The sequence below is a fragment of the Pelobates fuscus genome, chromosome 4 (assembly GCF_036172605.1).
Source record: "Pelobates fuscus isolate aPelFus1 chromosome 4, aPelFus1.pri, whole genome shotgun sequence".
Taxonomy (NCBI): domain Eukaryota; kingdom Metazoa; phylum Chordata; class Amphibia; order Anura; family Pelobatidae; genus Pelobates; species Pelobates fuscus.
The window spans coordinates 220,829,599-220,847,788 of record NC_086320.1 but is presented as its reverse complement, the minus strand read 5'-3'; the positions used below and the strand labels follow the sequence as shown (position 1 = coordinate 220,847,788).

At 38.8% G+C, this 18,190-nt stretch overlaps 1 protein-coding gene across 1 annotated transcript in view; it reads right to left on the bottom strand.

Annotated features, from left to right (window-relative positions):
* Window positions 1-18,190, bottom strand: part of ICE1 (interactor of little elongation complex ELL subunit 1) — a 97,821-nt gene that overhangs the window by 40,719 nt on the left and 38,912 nt on the right. The window contains exons 17-18 of the mRNA XM_063453085.1: window positions 16,078-16,448; window positions 10,667-14,920 (exon numbers count right to left, since the gene is read on the bottom strand). Coding sequence (XP_063309155.1) covers window positions 10,667-14,920; window positions 16,078-16,448 — 4,625 coding nt within the window. The remainder of the gene's footprint in view (window positions 1-10,666; window positions 14,921-16,077; window positions 16,449-18,190) is intronic.

Sequence of the window (18,190 nt, the reverse complement as noted above, 5' to 3'; positions counted from 1 at the left end):
TGCATCCTAACACCAATGGAGAAACTCTTCTCATTCTGTTAGGATGCAATTCGGCAGTTTTGCCGGCGTTCTGTCTAAGTGACAGGACTTTCGGCAATACTGACAGGAAGTATTGTGGGAACTGGGAGGAAAGCTAGGGATCATGGGAAAATTGCTCTGACCAGCGGAAATGAAGCACACTTTGCTCCTCCGCTGGTCAGAGCTGGTCAAGCGGAGGAATCCTTCATAAGGCAAAGAGTCCCTACTTTGTCTTATGATTTTAAAGAAAACTAAAGAAGAATGGAAGAAAAGAATAACAGATCCTGAGAGAGGGGGAGAAGAGGAAGAGATTGAGGAAAGGTAAGTTCGGCATGACAGTGCCGCTTTAAGGATATGACAAATTTGGTGCTTTCTTGTATCTGATATGTAGCAATTGTATGTCTATGATACTTGCTCTAAACACCTGGTTAAAAATTAGCTGCAATCTCTTGAAAATTTAAAGGACACTGAAATACCATACAAATATCCATGCATCTTATTATATTTGTGTTGTCATTCATCTTAATGTCTCAGTCTTCATACCTGGTAATTTGACAGTGATTTTCTGGGCCTACGTCCCCATTTGAGAGAGTATGTCAGCCTGGTAATAATATTTCCACCATTATGACATATCATTTTGAAAAGCAGGCAACCCAGAGTATTGCAAAAGTGGCATTTTGAGATGATTGGTCTAGCCACTTTATCACAAAAGCAGGACCTATTTAGTAGTTATACTTTTATTTGTGTTTTGTCACACACACAAATTCCATTTTCACATGAAATATCATAGTTCTTATAACTGTTAGCGCAATAAAGTCTCCATGTACTGGCTTTCCAGGTTTTATTGGTAATTCACAGGGTCAAAAACATTAGATTCCCTTTTTATCTTGGACATTTGACAAAGTGGTTTTCAGAGCCTTTGTTGCCATTTAGGCTGAATGGCAGCTCAGGAAAGAAAATTACCTACATGATGGCATATATTTAAAAGTAGACATCCCAGGGCATTCCAAATGGGCCATTTTGAGTTTTGGTCTAGCCACTTTATAATGGCTGAGCATAACAAACATGGACAGGCCGAGGTCAGGGAATTCAGAAATCAGATTCATCGATAAAACAAGCCAATAAGTCTGTTCAGACAGATGACAAAGAGTAAGCATGACAAGCTGAGGGTCAGGAATCCAGAATTACAGAGTCACAAGCAGAGTGTCCGAAATTAATAGTTTGAGGAAGGCATTAGAGGCTGGGAAAATAAAATATCGGAAAATGTTTCAGGGTGTACTCCAGGAAAGTGTATTGCTTTCCTGTGGATGCTTTTATGTACATTATCTAGCAATTATATATTTTTTTCTCATCATGAATTGTGGACAACATGTACAAGTCTTTTAGATAAGAGAAAGTAACAGTATACAGGGATATCCTATTTCTAAGTGAGAAATTAAGATTAGTATGTATGCGGACGACATATTGGTGACACTTACTGATCCTTATAAATCCCTGCCTGCCTTAAAGGACCACTCTAGTGCCAGGAAAACATACTCTTTTTCCTGGCACTAGAGTGCCCTGAAGGTGCCCCCACCCTCAGGGTCCCCCTCCCGCCCGGCTCTGGAAAGGGGAAAAGGGTTAAAACTTACCTTTTTCCAGCGCTGGGCGGGGAGCTCTCCTCCTCCTCTCCGCCCCGTCGGCTGAATGCGCACGCGCGGCAAGAGCTGCTCGCGCATTCAGCCGGTCTCATAGGAAAGCATTTACAATGCTTTCCTATGGACGCTTGCGTGCTCTCACTGTGATTTTCACAGTGAGAATCACGTAAGCGCCTCTAGCGGCTGTCAATGAGACAGCCACTAGAGGATTAGGGGGAAGGCTTAACCAATTTATAAACATAGCAGTTTCTCTGAAACTGCTATGTTTATAAAAAAATGGGTTAACCCTAGCTGGACCTGGCACCCAGACCACTTCATTAAGCTGAAGTGGTCTGGGTGCCTAGAGTGGTCCTTTAATGGAAGTGATTAATGCTTACTCAATATTCTCTAATTACAAATTAAACACAGATAAAACGGTGATCATGGGTATCAATCTAGATGAGTCATCTAAAGCAGTTATGCAGCAAAATTATGATTTTTTTGTGGACAGAGATTGAATTTAATTATTTGGGAATTAAAATTTCACCGGATGTTAATAATATAATGGAAATAAATTGTATGGCCGTATTGAAAGAGATGAATTATACACTTAAAGGGTGGAATACTATGTTTATATCATGGATTGGTAGGATTAATGTGATAAAGGCTGAAAAATTCTGAAAAATTATTATTATGCAAATATGATTAGCCACATTTATTTAATGCAAATTCCAGAGGCTGCAGATGAAAGTTGGTATCAAATTGAGAGCCAACTCCGATAAAAGATCTCTCCTGCCTATTATGGAATATTCATTATCCAAATTGGAGGGAAATAGGTGAGAATTGTTTTATTATTGGGCATCTCGGAAAGTTTTGGACTATGTTTAAGAGCAAGATGGGAGGAAAGAATAAAATTATTAATAGCCTTAGTATTAAGGCTTTGGAAAATAATATAAAAGACCTATCATTAACTACGTGGAAGAGCTGTGGTATTGAGAAGGTCTCAGATTTATATAAAGAAGGGATGTTGAAAACCTTCCCAAACCTGAATTCAGAATATAATTTGCCTTGTAAGGAGGTGTTTTCTTATTTTAGGGTAAAAGGCTTTTTACAAAATTCTGTTTTGAAAGGAGAGGATCAGGTAATGACTATTCTAAATAAATTATTTTGTGAACATACTCCAAAGGTAATGGCCAAAACATATGCAACTCTTACAGACTCATATTTACGAGAAAGATTGGCTGGCGGCAATAAGGAGATTTAGTCGAGACATACATTGTTTGAATATAATGGAGAATCAATATAAAGTGATACATTTTTGGTATCTGGACCCCAAATTTTTTTCCAAGTTCTCTCATAATAAAGATACCAAATGTTGGAGGTGTGACAAAGATGAGGCAGACTATATACATATGAGGTGGAAATGTGAAGTTGCAGTTAAATTATGGAATATGACTTATGAAACGCTTCAGGCTCTAGGGAAATCTAAAATAGACAAAAGAATTGAAATAGCAACATTACATCTTGACTGGCCGGATTTACACCCTAGACAAGCTTTAATGCTAACTCACTTTTTTTGGCCACAAAACTACTATTGGGCAGAAATTGGAAACTGGATGTTTGTTAGTTGGCCAATATTAAAAAAGCAAATTGTATTCCAGTGTAAAATGGAACAGGGCCTTAAGTGGATTAATAAAAAGGCTGAGCAGAATAGTAGGTGGATAGCTGAATGGATAGACAAACTGATAGATCTTGAGTGATCATGATATTATTCTGTTTTTGTTTTTCTGATATTTTAGACCTACTCATGGTTTTGATGAATTTTGATGTTAACTTTAGTAAATTTGATTGGCAGGGTCTATTAATATTTATTGTATATGTATGTTTGTAATGTATATGTGTTTATAAATTATAATGAAATAAAAAGTATTAAAACAACAAAAAAAAAAAAACATGTACAAGTCTTTTCTGGCCGTGTACGCAAGGGCCAGCACCTTATCACGGAGCAAACCAGTCGGTGCGCCTTTGTGGGTTTTTTTTTTCCCAACTGTAAACTTCTGGTTCTTCTACACGGTGCCACAGGCTGGGATATCAAAGTAAAATTCCTTTTTTAAATAAATCTGCTCTAGTAAAAAAAATTACAAAGCCATATGTGATATCCGTTATTCATTAATGAGAGTAATTCCTATAGTTTTGCGGTTTGTCCCCAAAGAATCAGGGCAGCCTGGTGGATCTAGTAGAACAACTTTTCCTGCATAAATGTGAATGATGGGATACAGCCGACTCATTACTTAATTACCGATAATAGCCAATAATGGCTTAAAATAGATGATACCATAGGACCCGGGACTACATGGACTTCCTCACTAAAACATCCTTGAACCTAACTTGGGACTCCACCACATCACACTCAACCCGCCTCAGAAGAGTCACACAACAAAGTTAGTGTAAGGGCTTGATACATTTAAGATAAGAGGTCTTGACAATTTTCTATATCAATTGCCGAACAAAAATATAACACTCTGTAATATGATTTAATGGTATAGTAAAATAAATCAAAGTACAGTACCATTCTCATCTTAAAGGACCACTATAGGCACCCAGACCACTTTAGCTCAATGAAGTGGTCTGCGTGCCAGGTCCCACTAGTTTTAACCCTGCAGCTGTAAACATAGCAGTTTCAGAGAATTCACTCAGGGTTAATCCAGCCTCTAGTGGCTGTCTCACTGACAGCCGCTAGAGGCGCTTCTAACTGCGAAATTCACAGTGAGAAGACGCTGACGCCTATAGGAAAGCATTGAGTAATGCTTTCATATGGGCTGTTTGAAAGCATGCACATTCAGTGCTGACGTCGGCAGGAGGAGGAGAGTTCCCCAGCGCCAAGGGAGCCCGGTGCTGGAGAAAGACAAGTGGCTGAATGGGTTTAAATCCCAATGCTGTTGGGGTATTGCAGGACTGTGTTTCTTTCATACACAAAAAAAAAATTAAAACAAATTGAAATGCCAGGTATAACTATGTAACATTACATCAAAGCAGGCTTACTATAGATACAGCTTTATGTGCGAATACATCACGTATTCGCACATAAAGCTGTATCTATAGTAAGTCTGCTTTGATGTAATGTTACATAGTTACATAGCTACATAGCTGAAAAGAGACTTGTGTCCATCAAGTTCAGCCTTCCTCACATATGCTTTTGCTGTTGATTCAAAAGAAGGCAAAAAAAAACCTAGTCTGAAGAGCTTCCAATTTTGCAACAAACTAGGAAAACATTCCTTCTTGACCGAAAAATAGCAGTCAGATGTCTCCTTGGATCAAGCAGCTATTACCCCACTAATTAGAAATTATATCCCTGTATGCAAGTATTTATCCAATTGCAGTTTTAAACATCTGGACTCTGATAAAACCACCTCTTCAGGTAGAAAATTCCATATCCTTATTGCTTTAAAAAAAAACAAAAAAAAACAAAACACTTTTCTTTGCCTTAGATGAAATCTCCTTTCTTCCAGCCTAAATATGTGACCTCATGTCCTATATATAGCCCTGTTTATGAATAGATTTCCAGATAATGGTTTGTACTGGCCCCGAATATATTTGTATATTGTTATCATATCCCCTCTCAGGCGCAGTTTTTCCCAAACTAAACAGATTTAAAATGTTTAACCTTTCTTCATAACTAAAATGCTCCATTCCTTTTATCAATTTTGTAGCTCGTCTCTGCACTTTTTCTAGTGCCATGATATCTTTCTTTAGAACAGGTGCCCAAAATGGCACAGCATATTTAAAGTATGGTCTTACCAGCGATTTATAGAGGCAAAATTATATTTTCATCCCAAGAATTAATGCCCCTATTTATACATGACAAAACCTTACTGGCCTTAGCAACTGCAGACTGACATTGCATATTGCTGCCTAATTTGTTGTCTATAACAATTCCCAAATCCTTCTCGTGTGTGGTTCTCTAGTTCACTACCATTTAGGGTGTAAATTGATTGTACATTCTTAACCCTGAAGTGCATAACTTTGCATTTCTCTACGTTAAATTTCATCTGCCATTTTAGTGCCCAGTCCCCCAATCTATCCAAATCCCTCCGCAGCAAAGCAATATCCTGCTCACATTTTATTACTTTACAAAGTTTTGTGTCATCTGCAAACACTGATACATGGCTTTCAATGCCTATTTCAAGATCATTTATAAATATGTTAAATAGAAGAAGTCCCAAAACAGAACCCTGAGGGACACCACTTACCACTTTTGTCCAGCCTGAAAATGTACCATTAATGACAACTCGTTGTACTCTATCCTTAAGCCAATGTTCTACCCAAGAACAAGAATATTCATCTAGACCAATTTATTTTAGTTTGAAGACTAACCTATTGTGAGGAACCGTATCAAATGCCTTGGCAAAATCCAAGTAGATCACATCCACTGCAACACCCTTCTACTTACTTCTCCGTAGAATACAATTAGGTTAGTTTGACATAAAACCATGCTGATTATTGCTAATAAAGTTATTCCCAATGAATTCCTGAATATTATCTGTTAATAGCCCTTCAAATATTTCCCCAGTCACAGAAGTTAAGCTCACAGGTCTTTAATTTCCAGGCAATTTCCAGGCAAGGATTTTGAACCCTTTTTAGATATAGGAATATAGGAGGATTGGAGGAGCAAACCACCTAAATGGTGGCTTTAACACTATAGAGTCAGGAATGCATGTTTGTCATCCTGACCTTATAGTGTTCCTTAAGAGAAAAAAAAAAGTTGACAGATCAGGGTCAGATTAAAAGGGGCACAAACCTTAAAATGCACCAACTTTGCTAAAGCCCATGCAGTCAAAGACCTAATGACATGTCCTATCTGCACAAATGGGTTAAGGTTGGCATGTTTATTTTTATTTATTTTTTTTGACAAACTTTAAGAAGGTAGTGACACACATTTTAATGCATCGGGGCTAAGCCAGCAAGCTGAGCAGACGTCTGAAAGCTGAGCTCCCGGGTGAATCAACGATAACTCGCAAACAGTGTCACAAACTAAGCCGGTAGTCAATGCCTGCATAACGGAAGACCTGGTGACTCGTTTGACACTTTTCCAGAGCGTTTAGGTGACCGGGAACACAAGATGGCTAGCTGGGGCCTGCAAGTGACGAAGACAGGGAGAGACGGCCGCTCTCCCAGTCGACGAACCGGAGACACAGACCCGTGGGCACCATGCCCCCCCCCCAGTCCAGAGGGGGTTATCCCGGTCCAGCTTTAAGAGAACACACTCTGGGGCACTAAATCTAAATAAAGAAGCATGGGAGCAGAGAGATGAGGTACGGCCCCGCAAAATGGCCGTCGCCACGTGGGCTCACAACGAAGAAAGACCCGACCTAATGACCAAGCTTGAAGCAATATTGTCTGCGTTCTGGGAGAAAATGGAGGCTAAGGAGAGACAAGCGGAGACACGCAAGAGGGCCACAAGCTTGCCCAAGGTACTGCCGACAAACCCCTACTGCAGACGCACACTCCCTCCCACAGCCGGAGCCAGAAACTGGCACCAACATGGACGGGACTGACCTTGCCACAAATGGAGCACCGCCAGAACAGCCGCCCTAAACACTCAGATTCACAAACCTGGCAAACAAAGGGGCCCCTCCGAGCCCTACACCCAGCTCAGCAAAGGGAATCGGCACTCACAAAGAGACTCAGGCGGCACACTCCAAGTGCCCTCCGACTACCCCATACAGTCTCTATCTCCCCCTCATCCATGCTGCTGTCCCCCCCCCCCCCCCGCATCACAAGCGACTGTGCGGCTGCACACTGCACAAGGCACCGCCAGAGCCGCCCCCCAACGCAGAGACAGTAAACTCGGAGGCCACAATAGAAAGAACGAGGAGGACAACGTCCGAGAGGTACCAACGCTGGGTATCGGATGAAACGCCCATCACACCACCTCATATGGGTATTTGTAGCATGGACTGCACCGAGCACTCTTAATAGTTAAATACCCAGCCCAAGACCTCTACCACACATACTATGCTCCCAAGCAAACGCTAACCTGCGATTATAATGTTATTTAAGCTGAAACCCGCTTCTAGCGATATAACAGTTAAGCAACGGCACAGCAGAGCATTGATATGCTCAGGGAGAATAGCGATATGATTATACAACGTAGGCAAAACCTTAACAATGCTATCTGCTATATAATGTCTCCTAGCTTATACAAGCACAGTACAACTTTTATGTGTATTACTTTAACTGGCTAATGCTGCACTACAAAACGTGTTTATATATCTACAGATTATGACTATGACAGCATAGCAAACTTGGTATCGATAAAATTACTTTACTTAATTGAACTTTAGTTTATCTTACTTCATTAACTTAGCTGTTTAGTTAAGCATGTTCGCCCTTATTCAATTGAAAAATGTGCACTGTTTATCCATGCCATACAAATGTCTTTCTATGATGATGGAAACTCTGGCATATGCTATTGTGGCATTACTGTAATTTGTCTAATCTATGCACGACAAAATAAAGAATTTAAAAAAAATTCAAAAATAAACATGTCTCCTTTAAAATCACAGAAAGGGGGACGTTTTACAGCTGCACTCACTTCTGGAGATTGCTACAATTATGATCCACTCAAGATTAGAAATCATAAGCAGGACACTTGCTGCCACATAATCAACAATGACACAGTGATTTCCCTTGGAGATTAGCACACATTAGCACTCTAATGAATCAGTGAAACAATGTGTTATACGAAGGAGAGCATATGCCCACTAACCCATCAATATGAGGTTATATAATCCTATCAATTTAGGAGTAATTTATGTACCACTGAACAAGGGTATTCTATTTTACTGGAAATGTATTTCCTTTTTATCCCTATAAAGGAAACTTTGACTAGGAAAACTTGAACAACATAGGCACCCAGACCACTTCAACTCAATGAAGTGGTCTGGGTGCCAGGTCCCTCTAGTTTTAACCCTGCAGCTGAAAACATAGCAGTTTCAGAAAACATGCTATGTTTTTACTGCAAGGTTAATCCAGCCTCTAGTGGCTGTCTCACTGACAACCACTAGAGGCCGCTTCTGCGATTCTCACTGCGAAAATCACAGTGAGACGACGCTTACGTCCATAGGAAAGCATTGAGTAATGCTTTCCTATGGGCGGTTTGAATGTGTGCGCGTCGGCAGGAGGAGGAGAGTTCCCCAGCGCCGAGGGAGCCTGGCGCTGGAGAAAGGTAAGTGGCTGACGGGGTTTGAACCCCTTCAGCCCAGCAGGGGAGGGGAGAGAGAGGAACACCCAAGGACTACATAGTGCCAGGAAAACTAGTTTGTTTTCCTGGCACTATAGTGGTCCTTTAAGGGGACATTATAGTCACCAAAACAACTTTAAACTTAATCAAGCAGTTTTGGTGCATAGATTGTACACCTGCAGTCTCACTGCTCAATTCTCTGCCATTTAGCAGATCCTTTTGTCTATGCAGCCCCAGGCACACCATCCCTGCATGTGACACACAGTCATTCTAAACACTTTCTGTAAGTAAGATGTAATGTTTGTACTTCCTTCATTGCAAATTGTTTAATTTTTATAATTTCTTATCTCTTGCACTGTTAATGACTTGCTAGATCTTGCAGGAGCCTGCCATGTGTAATTAAAGGAACAAACTTACCCCATTAAAACTGTACATGGGGGTACTGTTATACTCGGGAGACTTCACTGAACACAAATATTAGTGTTTCAAAACAGTAAAACGTATCACAAAAATAATATCGTCAGTGAAAGTGCCATTTGTCTGTGAAAAATGCAAAAAAAAGTCACTTTCACTGACAATATCATTGTAATACAATTCACCATTTTGAAAGACATATTTAAACGTATATAGACATATCAAATATATGCAACTTCATTCTAAGTTTATTTTAATATTAATATATGTACTTGTATTATTAAAATACACTAAGTATGAAGTTACATATACACAGGGGCTCAAAGCTGTTACGGCGTTCTATGCTGCTGCAATGGCATTAAAGCCCAACTAATGTAGGATAGCATAGAACGCCGTAACAGCATTAAGGGATTAAGCTAATGTTTTGGTTACTATAGTGTCATTTTAATATACCAAAACCAGTACAACCCTTTGTAGTGGTAAGTGATTTAAGGTTTACAAATACCATCCCCTGGTTCGCTGTTAAACCATTGGGGGTTTCACAGAGAACCACCCTAGCTCTTTGCTTCCCTTTATAGTTCATTTAGAAGTTCCACTTCAGCATTAGCAAGGTCAATATTTTTACAACATTTAGCATATCAGCAGACTCACTCGACCAATCAAAGCCAGGGAAAATTGAACAAAATTGTTATTGCTAATGTGTAAGTGGAACTTTTGCCTCAGCAATATTGTGAGTGAGGGGCCAAGCCACAGGAACCTGGGGCATCCTCAGTATATGTCAAACTTCAAGAAAAACCTTTCCAGAGACCTGTAGGATGGATCAGTTCAGACTCTTAATTGCAACGTGACCAGCAAAGGTGAACTCTTTCAATAGCAGCTTAAAGTGGCACTGCCATGCCAAACTTACCTTTCTCCTATTGTTTCCTCTTCTCTTTCTCTGTTTTCTTTAAAACATTAAACAAGGTAGGGACTATTTTGTTTCATGTATTTTTCCTACATTTGACTTTCTTTGACCAAAGGAGGAGCTTAAGACAGCTTAATTTCCTGTGTCAAAGAAAGTACTCACCCTTCTTCATACAGGAAATGGAGCAGACTTAAACTCCTCATTGGTTCATTAATGTCAGGCATAAGAAAAATACATGAGTGAATAGTCTCTACTTTATCTTATGTTTTAAAGAAAACTAGATCAGACATGAAGAAAAGAAGAACAGATTGTGAGAATGGAAAAGAAAACAATAGGAAAAAGGTAGGTTCTGCATGATACTGACACTTTAAACTCACATTTAAACATACCCAAACTGACCAAAATAAAAGTCAATAACATTTTTGTCACTAGAACTTTGAGAGAGTTATTGGTTGTATGGGGCAAACTTACCTTTCTAGTTCTGCTGAATTCATAGATTACTTCCTTTTCCTCATTTCTCATCACTGGTATGTTGGGAATAGTCCCCACAAACACATGACTCCGGATCACAGGAAAAAGATCAAAGCACAATTCCTCTATTTTCTTGAGGGCGTTCGACACAGCATCATCAACTTGCTGGTCCTTTGCGGTTTCTTTTTGTGACTTAGAATTACAATAGCCAATGTTGAAAGACTCTACTTGTTTTTTTCCTACTGGAACCTTATTTGCTGGAATTGGGAAACAGTCTTTAATACTTTCTGTGCCAGGAGATTCGCTGTCAAGACGCAAACGTTTGGCACTTTTTGGCATTGGAACACAAGCAGTAGTTCTTTTATTACAAGACAGTTGAGGACTTTCACTAGCACGTTGTTTGTCTTTGCCATTCGTTTTAGAGTTGCTTCCAGTTTTAATGAATGCTGTTGAACTGGATGTAATTGCTTTGAACCCAGTTATCTGGTTCACAGGCACACTTTTGCAATCTCCAGGTAAACACCTGTTGAGTTGAACATTACCTTTAAGAATGTTCAATGTTCTTGCCCGGGCAGACAACTCTGGATACATGGTATCCAAGATTTTTACAGAGTTCTCTTGAACACTGGATATTGAACCTCCAGCTGCAGAAGGTGGCAACCTGCCTGGGACAGGAAGTGCATGTTTTGGGGTAGCTGCACAAAACTGCAAAGGTGAAGACAAAATCCTACTGTCTTCTTTCTCTGAAGGGGACGGTGTAGTAAAAATAGGTGATTTGCGTCTACGGTTATCAGATAAAGGAGACACGAGTGGAGGAATAGGAGTTGCCCGCAAAGGGGAAATAAAGTCATCAAGAGGAGATGGCAAGGATGAACGACTTGAGGAGGAAAACCCAGGGGATAATGGTTTTAAGCTTCTAGGAGGAGTTGGTAGCAAAGGGCCCAGTAATGGTGGAAGTGGTGGACCCATTTCAAACCTCACCTTATTTAACATTTCAGGTGAAAGATCGGTTTTGGTGGATGTATCTGCATTAGCCAAAATGGTTTGTCCTACAGAAGCATTTTGTGAATGAGATCTACCATTTGAAATTCTGTGTGAGGGACAGTTTTCTGTTGTACTTGCTAGAGTCTCAGGGACAGATTGTGTCAAAATATTAAGATGCTTTGAATCTGATTGTGTATTTATACTACACTGTTCTTGTGAGCTAGATCTTGAACTAATAGACTTTCTTTCCATATTTGTGTTATGATGCTTTAAAGGAATGTAAACTGTTTCACAACCAAAATCTGACCTATCAAAATTCCATATGAGGTTTTTACCAGGAATATTTTTTCTACAATTTTCTGCATCTGTAGTGCACTGTCCAGCAAGATTAGCACTTGGAGTTTGTAATTTGCAAGAAGATGCATTAAAACATTTTGCTTCTGATTTCTTGGAAACAGTGCTTTCACCATCTATCAAGTCTTTAGATAAAGGTGCAGGGATTGAATTACCTAGCTGTACAAATGTGCTAACTTTAAGTTCAATAGCATCTGGTTTCAGCATCTCAGGAGTAGGACTTGCTGCAGGAAACTTGGGTTCTTTTATTCGGTTTTGATTTGGATTACTCACACACTCTTCATTGGATTGTATATTTGAACTACAAAACACAGGGGGAATGAATGCCTCTCTCAGAATACTCTTACTTGGTGTACCTTTGTCTAAGTCAGCTCCTTTTTTCAAGTAATCCACTAATTTATCAGCTTCAAATATCTTTGACTGATTTTCGTATCCACTCGGATGGTTGTTATCAGTATGATCATCTACAACAGTACATGAATTCATTTCAATGCTGGTTTTAGAGAGATTGGTTGAGCAAATATTTTTGAAGCTGACTTTACGCACAAGAACATCATCATCTGATTCATCATCATCACTTGCAAGGCATGTATTTGTATCTTGGATGTTTAAATTACCTTTGGTAGTTTGACTTATTTGGCTGCCTTCTAAATATTTCAATTTAATATCAGGATTTACTTTCAATTGATTTTCTTCCAAGGGGCATAGTACGGTGCTTATCTTTTTCACAACTGGTTCACAACTGGTATGTACATGAAGATAAACTTTTCCTGTTGAAATATCAGAATCCAATTCATCAGGAGACGCTTTAGGACTTTTATTGGAGTTGCTTACATAAGAATTCATTACATTATTCTTTGGATCAGCCTTTAGTGTACTAATGGATTCAAGGGCCGCTAACTTTGAAACATGATCGCTAGCAACAGAAAGCACTGCTTTCATAGAAGTGTCTTTCAAAATTAGCTTGTTATTAGAATCAACACCTTTAACAGATCGCAAAGTATTTGCCTTCCTTGTGCATTCAACGTTCATGTTTAAAGATTCTGGTTGATTTTGAAAGACATTAACTTGTGAACACAATTTAACCTTACAGTCATTTCCTAATGAAATATTAACCGTTTCAAGAACATGAGATGTAGGTTTGCAAACACTCTCCTTCCTTTCCTTACAAATGTCATCTGCTGTTACTTTTATGTCCTTTTCCACTGTGGCAATACTGGGTGTATTTGAAAATGTAAGAGAAGTCTTGAGTTTGTCATTTTCTTTTAATTTTACATTGCTTTCCTTTTGCTGTATTACATTGTTCATACTAGCAGCAATAAGCCCCTGTGATTTTTTGTTGGGGTTTATGGACATCTCGGATAGGATTCCAGTAAGTGATGAATTAATGAAATTCAATATGTCAACCATTTTCCCGTTTTGTTCTGTATGCAGCTTTATATCAGAAAAATCATCCTGGGTCTGTGGATGATGATTCTTAAGATCGCCTAGTTCTTGCAAAGTTATTTTAGAAAGAGGTCTTTCAATTTTCGGTAACAAATTATAACCAGATTGTTTACACTGTTCATTTTCAGGTTTAGTTAAGCCCTCTAATTCTTTTGTGTTTATTTTTAATTCCTCAGTAATCTTGCTTCCATTGCTTTCCACATTCAAGCTATCGCACTTGCTGCTGCTTGTGAAGTCAGCTTTCACTGCATCACTCTTCTCTCTTGATGCCACTTTACTCTTGTCTTCAGGTTTGTAACCTTTATTAAAGATGCCAGTGTTTAGCTCTTGATTAGCAATTGGCAATATGGCAGAACTCTGTTTTGGTAAAATCACCGGTTCCAAATTATCTTTTGCTTCTGTTGAATTCAAATGTACAGGATCTTGATCTTTATTATTCACTGACAGACACACCGGCAGAACTGCAGAGTTGTCAAACTGTTCTAGAGAATCTTTGAACAAGTTCGTTACATTACCACTAGCAAAATGACCATTTAAAACCAGTTCATCTTTGCTCTCTGAACACTTTTTTACAGATTCACAAGGTTTTATATCTTCAGTATGTGCGTGTTCTTTATTTCCATAAGTTTCCATTTCAGATGGAGTTTTTCCAGTGTTAGTTAGGCCTGTATTTTCACAGGCAGTTGATCTGTGTGACTCCTGCATGTGGGGATTGTTAGAATGGTCTTTTAATTTAGTTACACTGGAATGTTCCTCCAAAGTTATGTCTTCCGGAATATCCATTAAGTTTGCTCCATCAACTAAACCCTCTACCTCATCAAAATGGCTCTTCTGTAGACAACCAACATTTTTTGGCATTTCAGCATCATACTTGCTTGCAGATGATGTTCTGGAATTATTTGATGCAAGTAAACCGGAGGACATAGTGCATGGGAAATCCACATGATTTTTAATTGTGTCCTTTGCTTCCTGTACTGTATTTGAGAGATCTTCCTGAACAGTCAAATCCATTTCAACAGACACTTCACTGCTGTCTGTATGTTCAACTTCACTCACTGCAGATGCCCTTAACGGGTAGTCTTGACCTAGGCCACAGGATTGCATACACGTTTCCTTAATCAATGCAGGTATTTCAAAATTGTCTGGACACTGCAAATGTTGATGGCAACTAAATGTTTCCTGTACTTCAGCAGTGATAGGAACGTGGTTGGAACTCTCAAAGTCTGAGTCTGTTTTGTCTTTCAAACTCTCTATAACAGCAACTTCATGTTTTTCTTTACTTCTCTTAGAATCAAAATAAATGTCAGCACTTTTATCAAAAACAGGCAAATTTAAGGGCACAGAGCATATCTGATCTTTAACACTGGCTGGAATTTCATCTGATTTCAGACATTCTATGGGATTTAAGAATGACTCTGCACAGGCACGTTCGTCTCCATCACTGGACTCTGTCAACTCTCCAAATAAATCCTTAGGAGGAAAAAGGGAAAACAAAAACTGGACTGTTATCAAACTATTTTAGAAACAGAAGGAAAAATGAACAAGGATGGTTTAACTTTTCTATGTACTAATATATTAGCCAAATGTTATAGCAGTTAAAATATATGGCAACAAAAATATATTGCATTAAATTAACGCTTCATTGCAATGTCACTTATTTCTCCTCTATTTGTAGGTGGATACAAAAGTACTCTAAGCTTACCAGTACGATATAGTATGCAAATTTTGATTATCAGATAGGTTAATTTAAAGGGTCCTTTTAATGACTGATAGCTGCTATATGTAAACGTTTTGTTCAACTTTTAGTTTTTTGAAAAGCACTCCAAATGAAACTGCTTCTTTCCTTATGCAGGGCATTTTTTCCCTATGTGGATCAGTATCAGCCTGTAAGAAAAGGTTTCTAAATTAGGATGTCTCAGACTCATGTCCAGGGTAGTTAAGGAATTCTGATATAGCCATGGAAAACATTGCTCAAGATTATGCTTCTGCTCTCTGTGAAAAGGAGAGTGAATAACTTAATTTTCGTGCTCTGAAACATCTACCTTGACTAAAACTCCCAAATTACTTTTTTGAACTTGGAATCTTTGACATTTGCTCCTCCTCTACCAAAAAAGTTTACAAAGGGATTTTGGAGAAGAAGAGAAGAGGAAATGTCCCCCTAATACACTTTCTTGAAATATTTATTTAAATAGTATAATTAAAGGGACACTGTAGGCCCCCTGATCACTTCAGCTAATTGAAGTAGTCTGGATGCTGTTACTCTTTTGCACTTAGTGCTGCAATGTAAAACATTGCAGTTCCAGAGAACTGCAATGTTTACATTGCAGCTCTAAGTCTGCCCTCTGTGGCTGTTTAACAGACAGCCCCTGGGGCGCTTCCAGAATACAAACAAACTTTTGGTCCGTTATCTGGTGCTGGACGTTCTCACAGACCTCCAGCGTCAGATTTTCCCATAGGAAAGCATTGAATAAGAATTTCCTATGGGGAGGTCTAATGTGCATGCGGAGCCAAACCCAGCGCCGAGGAACATCGGCGCTGGATTCAGGTAAGTGGGATGGGGAAACTCCAGGATTCTCTAGTGCCAGGAAAAAAAATTTTTCTCTTTTGTTTTAGAGTCCTTAACTCACCTGTGTGATTGAAGGATAAAAGTGTATAGGAGACAAAAGGGCTGGAAGAGGTTTGACCCACTGAAGCATTTGTAGTAATTCACTGGTGTAACGAATGTGATCAGGACTTGAATATTCATCAATAAGATCTCTAGTAACAAAGTCTGTCGTTTTATCTTCATAAAAGGCACTATCACCATTGCAGTCCACAACAGCTTCCACTGAACGTTTACTCTCCTTTTGACATACTTCAGGTGTGTGTAAAGTTTGGGTAACAGGTAATTGTATTGGATTCAGGTGCATCTGATTTAACGCCAGAGGACTGCTGTGGCTAGGAGGCACTGAACTATCATCCAAATTCTTCACATTCAGATGTCTTTTTCCATTCTTTTCTGGGAAGGAGAAAATAAAATCAAAAATCATACTTTTTCATGCAGCATTTTCTTTGTGCAACTACAAATTGCAATCAAGTTTTTTTTTTCCCCCTAAATCATGAATTGTTTGGAAGACCTCAGGGAATGAAAACTTTTAGGCCAAAATTGTCAAGTTGGAAAAATTTGGTAATTCGGTTAGGTTTCCAGCACTACCATTATAGTATTACATTTCCAATTCCAAGGTACATTTCAGAAAACTTACAATTAAGGAAACAATCCTGATAATATGTGAACGTTATGCTACAGAGTTATGTTTCAAAAGGGACGCAAACATCTCAATGAAGTGGTCTCTGTGCATTGCAGGGGTCATTTTAGCCCTGCAATGTAAAACATTGCCAGTTTAAGATTTCCATTATAGGGCTAAACACACCCGTAGTGGCTGTTTTCCTAACAGCCACTAAGACCACTTCTGCTTTAAGAATAGAGTCAAACTCAGTTCTCACAGGTTACTTACTCTAAATGCTTCTTATAGAGAGCATTTGACTGGAAGACAGCAGTGGTCACACTATTAATCCCTAGTTCTTCACTGGATTGAACAAAAAGACAAAGCAATGCCTGCATGATATTGCAGGAGAAAAAGGGGGCGACTGCATTTTTTATGTTTAATATGGGAAGGAGAGGGTACACTAAATCAAAATAGCGAGAACACTACAGCATTAGGTATACATGTTTAGATACCTAACACCATAATGCTCCTTGAAAATACAACCGCAAATGGATCTTATTTTAAAAAAAATAAAAAAAATAAATACCCTTACTAGTTGTACAGCTGTAGTCAAAGCTTGGCTATTTCAGGTTAGATCTAAAAATCAGGAGTTAAATTCACAAAAGAAAATTGTGTTTAGCGAATAAGTTACATACAAACACAGCGTGGCGCAAAAAGTATGTGAACCCTTTAGAAATGACTGCATTTATGTATACATTTGTTCTAAAATCTGGTTTGATGTTCATCTAAGTTACAGTAACTACCAACCTGTTTTAACCAATACATTATGCTATTGCTCTACATATTGAAGGTGTTAAAAATAAAACAAAAGCGAATAAGAAATTAATTGAGATTAAAGGTGTGGGTTAGAGTTACTTTGACTTCTAAAAAGCAAACATTTTGAGTTTTCTATTCACAAAAAGCATCCGAACCATGCATGATGTGAACCATGCCACACAAAAAAGAGCTCGCAGAATATAAAGAATTGTTGTGTTGCATAAAGGTAAAAATCATTACAAAGTTATCGCAAAAAGCTTAGATATTCATTTGCCCACTGTCAGACAAATTATTATTACTACTGGTATTTATAAAGCGCCAACAGATTCCGCAACACTATACAATTAGTGGAGAATGTACAATACAAAGTATTGTAAGTGGAGATGATTGCACAATACATAGGGTTACTGCCAAAGAACACCCCCATATGTGTTCAGCAACATCTCCCGAGTACCGTTATACTCCCCCATGTATAGGTATGTTGGGTTCTCTGGGGGCTAAAATACCTTATTTGCAGGGTGCGCATTCCAGTTTTCCAACTTGGAATTTTCACAGCTGGTTATAAGGCACCCATGTCCCATTTGGGACATTTTTGAAAGCAAGCCAATGTAATTTAGCTCCAAATATTTTTGAAAAGTAGACACCGTAGGGTATTTCAAATGGTGGTATTTTAACACTTTTCATGCACTAATTCTACCACCAAACTTTTGGGTACATT